Here is a 14,650-nt window from a genome sequence, read left to right as displayed (position 1 = left end):
AGAATCATTAAAAAAGTCACACTCCACATATTTTCAAAGAATCCAACAATTATCTTTTATTCTATTTTAGTGGAATACAATATTCATGAAATACATTAAGTGGGTTGTTATTCACTCTACTCTTCTTCAGTACTGGGCAGAATAATTTTGCTGGGGTCGTAGTAGTTTTCATCTATCAGAGGCAAACCCTCCATCTCTTTCTGCAGGACCACACGTTCTGCTTCCCTTCTGGCCCACTGACGCATCCTGGAATACAAATGCAGAAGAAACCAGCTGAATGTTAAGGAGGACAGGTCCATGCTGAGATACCAAGTGTTTTTCTACTACAACACAAAATTTTGATAAGGGTCGGAATAAAACTGCAATCTATGATCTTACGTTGTGGTGAACATGATAATGCAGAAGGAATTAAAATACAAAGGAACCTACCCATGGTCTGGTAAATAGTGAAGGAATGTTCCACCAATGACAAGACACATGGAGATGCCAAAGAAGAAGCCCACTCTCATATTCCATTCATCAACCACCGGGTCAGTGGAGAAACCATGGTAATCTGGATTCTGTGGTTGGGGGGAGAGAACATGATGCAGTGAATGCAAATGTCATCTCCCATTTTTCATGACTGCCAAACTAAGTATTGCCCAAATTGAATGCAATACTGCAATATGACAAGACTGTGCAATGACAATAAACATTCTAATATATATATTTTTTAGTCAGTCCCCAAGGGAAAATGGTTGTGTAAGACACTGATCAATAGGATAAGTATTGAGAACTGCAATGGTATGCTTTTACTAGTCATTCACCATGTACAGTAATCAAAATGAATGTCTGATTTAATTCTATGTGGGGATGGAGGTGCATTAACCGATGTCATGCACCACATTATACACATTATTCGACAACTGTATTTCGGTGGTTAATCAGACAGAAAAGTGACATCAAGCTGAATGTGGAACAATGTTTATATTTACCGCGGCCTCATTTATGTCATTCGTAAGAAGAAAAAAATAAAATAAAAACACAGTCAACAAGAAAGTAATGAATAACTTAGAGGAGTCGTATGGTTATTTCCACTAAGCGCAATGTAATGTAATGTCAAATGTATTAGAAGCGCGCAAAATCACAACTCACCTTGACATAGGGGCTGACCTCACCATGGCTGCCACTCGGTGCAGCTTGCTGCAGCTCGGTCACGGCAGTCGCACCGGCTGCACCACTCGGCTTCGACTGGGACACGCATCGAACGGGTACACGAGAACTTAACCGGGGAAAAGCTGTCCCAAGCCGTGACAGCGGGCCTAACATTTTTGCCTTGTTCGAGGGAGACCTGGTTGCCCCGGAACGGGAAACAACGACCGTGGCCTGCAGCTCACTTCTTCGTTGACGAACAATGAATAGCCAGCTGCTCACATTCATCGATGTCACATTACTGCCACCCTGTGGATTTACACTGCTATTGCGTCTCATTTAGCTTCACGTAGGTTAGATACGTTATTTAATTTAGCAGTTTCCCCCAAAATTGGATAATAGTCTCGTAAAACATATGCTTTTATTGAACTATGCATTAATGTAAAACATTTTCACCACATGAGTTTCAGTATTTATTTGTATCAATTATGCAATCATTTGTACGTATAATTAAAATGTATAACTGTTTTGTAATTCTGTACTGTAATTGCTTTTTTTTTAAACAAATGCACAAATCTCTGACTCACAGTCCAGTCAGGTACTCTTTAAAATATTGAACATGATAATCATACATGAAGGGTTTGAAGGCAAGCGCAAATGTTGGCGTAGTAACAATAACAAATAAAATTCAAATAAGACAAAACAAAGGCCTCTCAAAATAAAAACATTGAAAAAAATATCATACTTCTGAAATATGCATTAATTCAAGTAGCTCACTGGTTGTAAAAAGGCTCTTTAGACCTCAACATCGTGTACATATTTTCAACTTCAATACAGTTTAAAAGTGTATGCATACAGCCCAAACTTTTTGGCATACAGTGTCATGTGCTCTACGTTCCAAAACCAAACAAAAGTGGAAATAACTGGCAGACGATCAACAGGATTAAAGGCGACGCTTAACATGTCACTAAGGGACTTTTCCATTTTATGTGTATAAATGTATTGTTAGCTCAACATGTTCATACATATATCAATAAGGTTGTATTGTACTGTATATCTTGATGAGAAAAAGCAAGTAATATTATAGCCCCAGGATACAACAGCGCATAATACGTCCTTCTTTGTTGAAGCTGAGTATACATTGACAGATACAAGGCAAGTTGACCGGAATGGAATAGAATAATCCTGAAATAAATTGTGTTGTTTCTTTTTGATGGTAATTTAGGAGAATGTAGTTTCAGTCTCAAGTCACACCGTATCAAATGGCCCCAAACAGCAGTTCACAAAGTTTTTGGCGGGCTTAATTTGTTCGTGGAACTTAACCGGTTCACCAGAATGCTGCTGAAACACAGCGTGTGTTATTTATTACATCAATCAGAAGGGAAGCAGTTTCTACATCATAACAAGAGATATTTTTAGCACAGATGAAAACATATTTTCCGACGCTCAAGAACGAGGCACTTCTCTAATAATGCAGCTTGCAAATGCTTTTTACAGTTCAAACCATAATCTCACAGAAGCAAACAACAGCGAAAACATTGCTGTAGAGCCGCGACTCTGTCAAGATGTGACATCAGAAATTATACAGTACATCAACACATTGAGACACATAAAAGAGGTTCTTTTGTTCAATCCAACTAAACAGCAAAAGTGCAAAATTGTTTCATCTCTTGAAATATTTACCGGACCGTATAATTACATAGTTGTCAATTATTCATAAATATTGTGATAATGTCATAATTCCCTGGAGGTTGACTGGAAATATCATTACAGTTTGCTTCGAATGTTAAAAAAAAATCTCATCAAGTTTACAGCCCGTCTCATTTGTTGAAGGATTTTATATTAAAAAGCACAATTTCCTCTGGCTTTGTAAATTTATAAAGGCAACATACTTATGATATAAAATAGCCACTTAAAAATTGTTGACATAGATCCACTCAGCCTTTGCCATATCTGTAGCTCAGGGGAAGAAAACAAGAACTCATGGACACCATTTTGTATGCACATTCATATGCATGAGCACTTCAAACAGCAACGTCAAAGCCCACTGACTAAAAATAGAAATAATAAATCATAGGGGGAATGAGTTTAAAACAGGCTAAACTGAGGCAATATGACAGCCAGAAGACAAAGTGGAGTTTACCATTGCTGAAAATTTTGTCATTTTCTCAAATGCAATTGTAGGGGTAGCTGTTCTCATTTTTGGTTTTTAGTCTAATGGTTAGTTTGATTAGTTTATTAAAGGATTTTGGTGTTTTTATTCCTTTGTTCTTTGTCTAGGCATCACTTGAATTTAAATACAATCGAATAAAGAGGCTTAAATGGGTGATTTGCTTTACATAGCTCAAATGGATTATTCAGCCACACTGTTTAAAAAAAATAAAAAAATAAAAGACTGTGCATGCATTATCAAATTTGAAGGATGCAGGAAAAGCTCTTTTCACTTCTTTCATACCTCTAATCAGCGGCAACAAATGTAACATGTTTATGATCAGTACTGGACTCATTCATATAGTTGAGGCTGTTTAAAACGGTCCACGCCACTGGTGAGAAGTTAGTGAAAATGTCAAGTCTGGGATACTTGTGCAAATCAGGACACTTGAGCTGTTGGTGAGGGAATGGTGCTCGCCAGGTTGTAGGTCGAGTTCCGAGATGAAGACTGAGGAGACGATAAGGGGCTATAAAAGGTACGAGCAGAGATGGATAAAGGTGGGGAGTACTGAGCAGCGGTGGCTGACATCGGAGAGTCTGAGCTCACCTCATCCCCCTCCTCCGAGTCCCAAACTTCACTCTGCAAGTAGTCTGCAAATAAGGCCTTGGCTCGCTGCAGGATCCTGCTCAGGTTGTGGCGGCGCACGAGGCGATCAAAGTGCATGGCGAGCTCGTTGTAATCCAGGCTGTTTTTGATGATGTGGTCCCGATGTTCCAGCAAGATGGACAAGCACAAAAAAAGCATGAAGGGATTACCTTTTCCAAACTCTTGGGGAGGTGGCAGAGAACATGGCTTGATGCTGCTCTCCAGTTTGGGGGAACTGTCCGTGTTAGTGGTGCTGGTGCTTGAGGGCTTGTTGCTAGGAGAAGAAGGATTGTTGGAGGATGATCTGGAGCCAGGCTGCGAAGAACCTCTTCCAAAAGGCAAAATCGGTGACGAGAGAAAAGAGCGATTTGGAGCAGGGCCATGAGATGTGGTGCACGTTTTTACCGAAGGGTTTGTCAAGTTCAACCCTGTACTCCTGAGCAGTTGTGCAGAAGATGTGATGACTTTTGGGACTGTTCTAGATAAGGCCTCTCTTCCGCTGGTTGCGAAACCAAATGTTGTTTGTGGGGTAGAGTCGGGAGTAGCAACTGACCAACTGGAAGGTATGGTTGAAGATGATTGAGACGCAGCATCACTGTTGCAGATTGGCGATGGTGATGATCCCGGTGAAAAGCCATTGCTGTAGCATTTTATAAGCGGCGTTCTTTCTCCAGGATCCTCCTCGCTATCGATGGTGGACTGACGTCTCGGAATGCGTGACTGCGAATCAGTCAAAACTTGTTGCTGCTTAGAAGCCTTCATAACAACGCCATCTTCATTCTGGGCAGTATAATACTTAAACTCCCCAAAAGTCTCCTCAATAGGAGTCACAAAATCTGCCTTGCCCACAACCGCTTGAGACGTACTCCCAGGTCCAACTTTCGGACATTCTTCTGTGACAGCATTCCAAGGGACATCGGGTTGTTCTCTTGATGGTCGAAGCATATGTTGTCTACGTTGCTTCTCTTTTGTTTCCCAGTCTCGTCCAGGGCGACTGTCTGTGAAACGTGTTTTATCCGTCTGCAACGGTGGTCCGAATAGCTCCACTTCAGTTTCAGGAGGATCCGGGGGTAGGGAACTCCAAGTCACCTCAAGCATCCTTAGCGCGTCATCAAAGGCAAACTCTCGCTTCAGCTCCAGAAGTAACCAGCGGTAACAAAAGAAAAGGTCATCAGCGCCACGGGAAACCAGATAAGAGTAGAATTCATAATCGGAGTACTGCAAGAGCAGTTTTAGATGATGGAACTTAATAGACATAAGTTGTCCATCAGGGCGGAAATTCCCATCCAAGCGTTTCATAATTCCGCAAAAGCAAATGAAGGCATGTGCTTCATTATCCATCACAGCGAGTATAGGGGACGCAATATCACTCATTCCTTGACAGTACGAGATCTGAAAGGCAAGAAATACACAAAGTTCATCCATCCATTTCAAATATTACATGAGATTTTCTTATTTACAGAATTGAAAATAGACACGATCAATATGAAGCAACATTGCTATAATTAATCACCTGTGGGTGTGTGATGGCGAAGGTAGTAAGCAAATCTGTGAGAGCAGTCAAATGTGGACTGTCTTCTGAGCCTGCGTAGTAGGGATGAGCACGGTCCGTCCTTAAAACGTCTTTCAGTACATTTCCCCGGATGAATTCAAGATCCTCGTGACTGACGTGCGCCGTCCATTCTTTCTTCAACTGGTCATACTCTCTCGTCTTTCGTTTCATGTAGTCCATACGTTCTTGGCCACTTAGACCGTCTGGGTAGACATTAAGGAGATATCGCCAAACAACCTGAAAGCGGCAAGAAAACATGTTCATTTTCGAAAAACGAGAGTGCCATGTCGTTAAGGCTGAGGAGGCTCTAAAAAGTAAAGAGGCCAGCAAGAGCTCTCCAAAACTCTTTCCACTGGGAAATCTTTGCTAATGTGTTGCAACAGATAAATGGAGCTGCACCTTACGCAATGAAGGTTCAACACCACCATGGTAAATCCGCAGCCTTAGCTCCTCTGGTCGTGTCAATTGTCCTTGACTATTGAGGTAACTGTGAAACTCGGTGTCACTCAGAGGCGGTTTGAAAGGCTTGATCTCCTCCCCATAAGACCAGCTGAATGCCTGCTGGACTCGTGTCAGTGTCCGGCCAACCTAAAGAGAAACATACGTGAGAATCACATGAGAACAGAGGCAAACGTAAGTTAGAGGAGAGTTTGGGCTAGGTTCAAATGTACCTGGGACATTAAAGACTGGGTAAAAGGAAGTGCTGCAGATGCCAAAGACTTGGTCCTCTCTGCAAGAAGCTGCTCAGAGCCAATCACATCTTTGGGGCTGATGATGTCCCAGTCCTCCATCACAGGACCTAAAATGAATTATGAATTTATTATTAATTGGTGTGTGCGGAAGGATGTGAAGGGCTGTTATTTGTGTTCTTACTGTCTTCGGAAGGTTTCACATCCATCTTGAGTTGTAGATATGGTTTGGCTGCACTGGCAAATGCAGCATCCAAATCCCCATCAGACGTCAGAGACAGGTACATCTCTGCAACGCTTACACCTCGAGACATGTAACTGATCTCAAAATTTCGCCTCCTAGTTTATGAACACAAACAACATTTTGCCACATTGCAAACAGATTCACTTGATACTCTTCAAATCAAAATAACTTTGGTCATGGGGACCAGACTTACCCATTCAAATCAAAAGCTTTGATTAGAATATGTTGCAACACTTCCAATGATGTAATTTGAGGATCAACAGCAAAGGAGCGAAACTCCACAGGAAGTGCTCCATCACATTTCTGAAATTAAAGTACATCACAAATCCGTAACCAAACGATCACAGGCATGTACATATCCTGCAATACATTACCACAAAAGTACAGTCGTTTTTTTTTAAACAACAACATTAAGGTTTGTGGGGCTTTAAATTTCGTACTGAAGAGCTGAGAAAAGTACTCATTTGGATAAACAAAAAGCAGGCAAAGTGTTTTGTAAAGACTCCTTTACATTGTACAACTAACTGGCTTAGAATAATATTCGTCTTGACCAACAATATTAATTTGCCATTTAAAATTGTGTTTTTATTAAAGAGATACAGTATAAGTTGGTACTAACTGGAAAAACAAGTTCACAATATGCTGCGGTAATAATGAAACAAAAAAAAAAAAGGTTGTCACATATTTTGGAGTGATAATAATGGAAGAGTCTGGCTGGTGTTGTTTGAATGGCGTCCAGAACGAAAAACATTTACAGACGAATCGAAAACTGACTCATACGCCTTCATTCAATGACCACAATATTATTACTGCTGCAGTTTCTTCATTATTTTGACAAGAGACGCATGCACAGCTCGCGTGCACACGCTTGTTGTTGTGCATACTAGATGACGTCATTCTGGTCTGCTTTGACGTTTGAGCTAAAGTAGTTTAGATAATTCTTGCTGCACGGTTAGGTACATTGGACAGATGCTGTCGGGCACGTTAAGGTGGTAATATGGTCAAAATAACATGATATCAAATCACTCTGGCGATTTCAACAACAATGGTGATCGTTAAAAATCACGAACAGTTTCGCCAGATGCGAGACACGACTTGTCTCTGACATGTAATTGAAATGATTGAATATAGTTTACATGTAGTCCCACGATATGTGGGAAATACAAAATTTACCCCCCCAAAAAGAAAACATTTTTACACAAAGTGTAGAAAGATTGGTCCTAATTGCCCGACATACCTTGACTTTGACTCGAACCACCCCTCTCTCCTCGTCGCTTGCCATCTTTACAGTTCCGTTTTGGATCAAAGTGGCTCTTTGAAAAATGCTCCTTCTCCCATCGACAGCTATAGAATGATCAATAACATGATCAGGTTAGCCGAGTGGCACCGCTGGTGGTCTTCTTCGGTTTTCTTTCTATAAAAGATCTGCACAATGCAATACTGCCATCTGTTGGTCATTTTCTATACTGTTGTAATTTTTCCAAACGCTTATCGAACTTTTTCGAAAATGAAGAAGGGTTAGATTTAATCTATTTTCTAAATTACTTTGACGATACACAATTTTCTTCAAACATCAATTATTTACGTAAGCATTCTAATCCCCCAAACGTGTTTCAATAATTCCATGCAAAAACCATTCCGCAACTTTTGTCACGAGACCGAAATTTTGATGCACACTGGGAAATGAAGTCCTTTTGCTATTTGCTTTCATACTCATTCGTGCAAAAAGACTTCATCTCCAAGAAACCCATCTTGTTCTTTTTCCCCCCCCCTTATTAGCTCTCTATTATCTTTACTTTTCAACTAAAGGAGGCGTTCACTTGTCAAAATTATCTTGTTTTGCAGTCGCATGACGTTCATTTCAGTCCGTCTGGAGCATATTTGTTAAGGATGAATAATACGCCTCTTTCGAGCAGAATGGACTCAGTGAGAGACGAGCTTCCGCCTGCAAACAAGTAGCTATATGCTAGCCGACTGTGGCTTGTTCTACTGTTTGGCTACTATGGAAAAGCCACATTTCACACTTCACCCTTTGACTGGTTGGTCTACAAGCTGCACGTTTTAGATGCACTTCTTGAATCCTGTGCGTTGATTCAAACAACCGACATGGAGGAAGTTGACAAAATCTTGATCCTCGCCCTAAAACAAGTCGGCACGTAAGTATTTGCTGTCATTAGGGTGCCAATGACAGACTGATCGATGGATGGATGGATAGACAGATATATACTCTTAATTATCCATAAGGTAAATTTACTGTCCCAGTAATTCCTATAATGAAAACAATACTAAGCAAAGCAGGCATGTAGTTTTGGAAACCAAGAAAAATGTAAAACATCGTGGCATCTATACAGATTTTCAAAAATAAAATAACACAAGAATCAAATGTATAATAAGGTCTTCAATAAGCAGGCGCTTGGTGACATGAGAATCTGATTGTAAATAAATCTGACATTTACTTTGATAATTGCTAGTCATCCATCCAGACTCTGTCAGTATGTAATGGCCATCATATGATCAAACATGTGGGCGTATGACTGTCAGCTTGCTGTTGGAAAAAAAAAAAGACATTCCAATACATTTGTTCTGCTTCTTGCAGCGAGCTGAGCGAGGAGGTTTGTAGTGTCAAAGACTTCACCAGTGAGCTGATAGTGGAGGCGGTGGTGAGATGCATCCGGGTGATCGATCCCGGCTTGGGCAGCGCAATGCCAATCTCCCTCCCGCCTGGGATGTCTGCTCGCTTCAGGGTGGGGATGAGCCTGGCACAGGCATGTCAGGTAAAAAAAAAATATTGCCTTGTTGAGCAAGATTATTTGGAGCGAAAACCCCCAAATAACTGATATTGCTAAATAACTATGTCCTCTAAAGTTAGACAAGAGTACTAGTTGACAAGTAGTTAGAATACCTACCCTAATAATGAAGTGGCAAACTTGTTTTCAGGACCTTGGTTATAAAGGCGAAATAGGTTATCAAACCTTCTTGTACAGCAGTGAGACAGAGATCCGCTCCCTGCTCATGTTCCTTGTGGAGAAACTGCCCAGGGAAAGTGCTGAGGCCTCCGATCAACCATCAGGTACAGGATCACTGCTATCGTTAAACCTTTGCAATACGAGCTTACAAGTATAAAAATAACCTAATCTATATAAGCCTCTACAACCTTTGATGCACGAATGACTCATGTGGTGCAGTAGGGAAGTCGAGAGACAGAGGAGCTTGCTGGCGACTCTCAATACAATATATATATGTTATATATATATGAGTCAATGTGTTGCTTTCGTCTAGTCTAGACAGTAACATTAGCCTTATTTTAAAGAAACAACGTGGTTGTGTTCTCAAGCAACTACAGTCAAGTGTTTTGACATTTTGAGGAGTCCAACAATTTGTTTTGTCCCCCCTTTACAGGCAAATCCACCATTCGTCAGAGAGCTATTGCTGCTGCTATTAAAGCCCAGCTGGCAGCACCTTGGCTCCCTCCAAACTGCAGGCTACCACTGCATGGTGAAACACAAGTAACTCTTAAAAATTGTACTTTAATGTCAGGTTTGTAGTTTAAATATGGTCGGGTCATCCCTTTTTTTTAGGCATACCTTTAAGAACTCAGAAGCATATTATATTGTCCCCTAATGTGTGCTTTTCTGTCCATAGAGTTTAGGTGCAATGCACAGCTTCCATGTGCAGCCTCTCAGTTTACCTTACTCTATCAAAGATCCAGGGAAGGCATCACTGAAAGGTAGGAACAAAATGTCACTAGTAATTGCTGATTAGTCATCTATTTCTATAAAGTCGACATCAGGGGTCAACAATCTTTATGTACTCATAGAGAGATTTGGACTGTCTCCTATAGAAAAATGAAAATTCACCAGTTGACATAAAATGCTTTTTTAATTTTTTTTCTCTGCTTGTATGTATCCAGGCTGCTTCTAAAGGGTGGCATTTTGCTCCTAAAATTTGAGACTGCAAGTCATTTTATTATGTAGTCGCACGTGCGACCAGCAAATTTACAGTTTGTTTGATTAAATAACAAACTTCTGCCATCACTAATACAGTTAAAATATATTTACCTAACAAGTCTGTCTATATTTCTATGATGCTGACCTGTGCTCTTATTTGCTATTTTTAGTTCACCATCTATTGCAATTAAACTGAAGTGTGTGCCATGATTTCAGAGATGAAAGACTACCAGCGAGATTTTCTTCCTCCTGTGACTGCTCAGCTCACTCATAATGCCACTGTGGCAGCGTCCTTACTGGAGCAGCACACAGTTGAGCTTAGTGCATCTCAGGAATGGGACAATGAGTGGAACAGTCAGGGTCTCCTGTCTCGCCTTACTCCACAGGTAAATATTGCTCCTGCAATTCCTGCAATCAAGTAGTTGCACAGTTAAGATGTTGTAGGCACTTCTATATGAGCAGATTGCAAACTAAACATCCTTAATAGGGTTTATGGAAAGCATTTTCTCACAGGTATGAACATGAAAAAAAAAATGTCCATGATAAACATAATAAATAGGCGGCTAACACTGAATGTTCATTCCACTGTCAAAAGACTATGCCTGCACCACTAATCTAAACAACAGAAAAATATGTGTGACATCACAGTGAAAAGGTTGTTTATATAAACATTTCTGTACACTCTCAAGAGTGGTCGTAAATGCTTAACAATTGTCTTCTTTCACACAGGACTACAGGGCCCGAAAACTGACGCGGCTGCGTAAACGTATTGAGGAGCAGTTGCGCTCTGCTGCCCTTCCCCCTGCGGAAAGTGCCTTTGGCGCTCTTGGCGCTACCTCGGATTTGTCTGAAATACTACAATCCTTCAGGGGGTCCGCTTCTTCTGACCACAACCTGACCAAGGGCTCTCACTTCACCCACTCCCAGAAGTTCACTTTTACACAGGTGCGTAGGCCTGATGTTGCAAATGCAAAATCAAAACAAGAAATAGTGTGTAATTATTCAGTCCTGTCTGCCTTTGTTTGCATGCATTTGATCAGGAGATAGACGCAGCGCCATCCTCTGTGCGGCAGACAAATGATAACCATTGCAGTCAGCAGGAGGAGCTAGCGTCTTTGCAGCAACAATTTCAGCAGCTGTGCAGTGATGTCGACCAACTAACTACGGAATTGAAGCACCTGAGTGTCACTCATGCTCAGGTAGCACCGACCGGTTCGGTCTCTGACCCGCAATGGATTTTTTGTTAATCTTGTAACGACATCATCCACCCTGTAATGACAGACAACACATGCCTCGAAACATTACGATAGTTTTTTTCTTTGTCTGTCAGAGCATCATCGAATTTGTCATATGAGTAGTGATGAGAAAATGAAGCTTCAGATTGGCTTTATGAACCAGTTAAATGTTTTATTCCTCTAATTGGCACTCTGTGCAATATTTGACTGAAAGCACACAGACCTTTCTTGAAACCCACAGTGCCATCTAGAGGAGTGATAAAATATAGCAATTGGTTCATGAAGCAAATTTGAAGCGTCATTTTCCTATCACTATAAACTCTTTTACCACATATCCAATGCCCATCTTTGTAGGCACTGGATGAGCTCAAACAACGGGAGCGGCAGAACAATGAGCTGGAGGAAAAGATCCAGCTGAAAAAGAAAACCATTGATCTTTTACCGGACGCTGATAACAACATAGTGAAGCTTCAGGTAAGCGAGATGAGTCCAAATGGATCTCTTTAAATGCGGCGAGGTCTTCAAGTTCATCTCAGCCTTCTCCTGCAGGCTCAGGTGGAGGCCAGTGCCCAGCGGGTGGTGAACCTGGCCTCTCAGTGGGAGAAACACCGTGCACCGCTCATTGAGGAACACCGCAGGCTTAAAGCCATCTGCAGTAATCAGGATGTAAGCATGCACAGAAAACTAATAATCATTCCATTTCAAATTATTTTATGTACAGTCGTTAATTCCATGCAATTTTATTCAGATGGAATCATCCAAAAAGCTGTCTGAAATCAAGATTCTACATGACAAAATCCGTTTATCAACAGAGGAGGCCAAGAAGAAGGAGGAAATATACAAGCAGCTGGTATAAGAGATATTATAATATACAGTAAAACAACTCTCAAGTCCATTTGCATTACAGAGTATATATGCTTTTTTTCCTTAGGATTCTGCCATTTCTCGTTCTAGGTAACGGAGTTAGAAAGTCTTCCCAAGGATGTGTCTCGGGCAGCGTACACACAGAGGATACTGGAGATTGTGAGCAACATCAAGAAACAGAAGGAGGAAATCACCAAGGTAAGAAGGAACGCTAAGCCAGATTCAGATCCATCAATTGCTTGCTAGCTTCCCATGTCCTAGATGCTTTTAATTGATGTTCGCCCTCTGGAGACATTCTTGGTCCAGTTTTGTCAAGCCAGAGGAATCTAAAAAAAAAAAAAAGATATTTATCGATTTAATAATATTTTAACGTCTCCTGTCTTCAATTTAATCAACATTCTCTGTGAATTCATTTACCCACCTTTTTGTTTATTTTTTTATTTTTTGCTCCTTACAACAGATTTTGTCCGACACTAAAGAACTGCAAAAAGAGATCAACAGCCTCACAGGAAAACTGGACAGGACTTTTGCTGTGACCGATGAGCTTGTCTTTAAGGTCCCTAAAACACAAGTGCTTTCTTTAGTATCTGTCTCATCATTCTATTAATGACTCAAAGCAAATGACCAAACTCCAGTGTCACTTGCACTGCAGTGTTTGATGCTATGTTATATTTTTGTTATCACTGCCAGGATGCTAAAAAAGACGAGTCGGTCCGCAAGTCCTACAAGTATCTGGCTGCTCTACATGAAGTACAAACATCCTCTACTGCATTTATTTCCCTCCCTACCCTTTGCAATATATAACTTACTGTTTCACTGTCTTGTGTAGAACTGCAATCAACTAATCCAAACCATTGAGGACACTGGTACGATCCTAAGAGAGATACGAGATCTAGAAGAGCAGGTAGGATTTTAGATGTTGGACTCAATCCAAGACATCATGTAGCATTTTAATGCTACGTCCAATCGAACATTTTCATATTTCAAGCTCTTTATAATGTGTATCCAGCAGTATAAATATTTTTCTTTAACAGTGATTAACAAATCATTTGTCCACAGATTGACACAGAAAATACTAACAAATTGGTGGCTAATCTGGAGAAGATCCTAGAAGACTACAGGGCCATTCGACAAGAGAATTCTGCACTTGCTGCCAAGGTTAGAGACGGCTAACTTTGAGGCACCTACTGATGGCCAAGCTTAAAAAAAAAACTGTTGTTGCTCTGAACATGACTGAAGCAATTGCAATCGGAGAGCAACTTTTCTTCAAAAAGCTCAAGCGGTATTTGTACCACGGTAACTGAGCAGGCATTTTTGATATGTAATATTGATCCTAAAGCCTGATGGGTTTTTTTTGTTTTTTTTTTAACGTTAATCACAACAGCGGCTACACATGATCTAAGTTTCTAAAACCCACACTGGTTACTGAAAAAAACTTGAGACAAAAATGATAATAAATGAAAATGTACTGAATGAATTAATGAAAGTCCGGCAACAGCAATTTTGTTCACTTGTTTTGATACGCCATTCCAATCCTTACTGAAATCAAAATCGACAGCAAAAGGTAATGCCCATTCTGCCTTCCTTTCTTTCTCATCGTTGAGGGAAAATAACATATATTATTAGATCATCTTTTTTCTTGAATACAACAAGCACCCTTGTAATTTTTAGAATGAGCCGTATTTGAAATGAATATTGAGTGAATGTCATTTAGATCTATTATTAAAAAAGTTATCTATTGTTTGACTTTAGAATGTTTATGACCAGATCCCACACGAATATTCAAATTACACAATTTATAACCTCATGCGCCATCAAAAATGTGATCAACCGCCATCACACGGCATTCTGCTCCAAATGTAGAGTTGGGGCTCAACAATGATGTAGCTTGCATGATGTCACAGCGGTGGATGTTGAAATGGTGTCATGTGGGTACTCAAGATTACTAGTTGTGTTAGTTTACTCACTCAAGTCTTAGTGAAATTAACCCACCGTGAAAAGTCATAGTTTTGTTGTCAGTCGAACCTTAGAGATAATCAGCCATTTACACATCTAAATAAATGCCCCAAAAATTCAGAATTTTTTTTAAGAGATTTTTTTGATTTTAGGGAAAAAAAACAACAACTTATCTTTAAACCTTGGAACCCTTACCGCGCCTGCAGTTTGAGAAGTCAGTCATGCTCTCATAAAG

General features: G+C 40.4%; 3 protein-coding genes across 3 annotated transcripts; 1 reads left to right on the top strand and 2 right to left on the bottom strand.

Moving 5' to 3' along the window:
- Positions 1–30: 30 nt before the first annotated feature.
- ndufb11 (NADH:ubiquinone oxidoreductase subunit B11) lies at positions 31–1,434 on the bottom strand. The gene is made up of 3 exons (XM_049752250.1): positions 1,135–1,434; positions 430–560; positions 31–246 (listed from the first exon to the last, which is right to left on the bottom strand). The coding sequence occupies exons 1-3, from the start codon at positions 1,417–1,419 to the stop codon at positions 117–119; spliced, it is 546 nt and encodes a 181-aa protein (XP_049608207.1). The 5' UTR covers positions 1,420–1,434; the 3' UTR covers positions 31–116.
- Positions 1,435–1,591: 157 nt separating this feature from the next.
- tbc1d25 (TBC1 domain family, member 25) lies at positions 1,592–8,132 on the bottom strand. Its single transcript, XM_049752245.2, has 7 exons — positions 7,651–8,132; positions 6,607–6,716; positions 6,354–6,508; positions 6,152–6,279; positions 5,880–6,068; positions 5,442–5,717; positions 1,592–5,320 (listed from the first exon to the last, which is right to left on the bottom strand). The coding sequence occupies exons 1-7, from the start codon at positions 7,693–7,695 to the stop codon at positions 3,722–3,724; spliced, it is 2,502 nt and encodes an 833-aa protein (XP_049608202.1). The 5' UTR covers positions 7,696–8,132; the 3' UTR covers positions 1,592–3,721.
- A 37-nt stretch (positions 8,133–8,169) lies between these two features.
- Positions 8,170–14,205, top strand: ccdc22 (coiled-coil domain containing 22). Its single transcript, XM_049752247.2, has 16 exons — positions 8,170–8,569; positions 9,010–9,187; positions 9,351–9,483; positions 9,813–9,919; positions 10,056–10,140; positions 10,577–10,746; positions 11,090–11,305; positions 11,401–11,559; positions 11,950–12,069; positions 12,145–12,261; positions 12,344–12,445; positions 12,550–12,657; positions 12,920–13,015; positions 13,150–13,209; positions 13,289–13,363; positions 13,519–14,205. The coding sequence occupies exons 1-16, from the start codon at positions 8,520–8,522 to the stop codon at positions 13,630–13,632; spliced, it is 1,890 nt and encodes a 629-aa protein (XP_049608204.1). The 5' UTR covers positions 8,170–8,519; the 3' UTR covers positions 13,633–14,205.
- The last annotated feature ends 445 nt before the right edge of the window (positions 14,206–14,650 follow it).

This window comes from Syngnathus scovelli, chromosome 2 (assembly GCF_024217435.2).
Source record: "Syngnathus scovelli strain Florida chromosome 2, RoL_Ssco_1.2, whole genome shotgun sequence".
NCBI lineage: Eukaryota > Metazoa > Chordata > Actinopteri > Syngnathiformes > Syngnathidae > Syngnathus > Syngnathus scovelli.
Note: the sequence above shows the minus strand (reverse complement) of the source record. Positions and strands in the feature narration are given on the sequence as shown.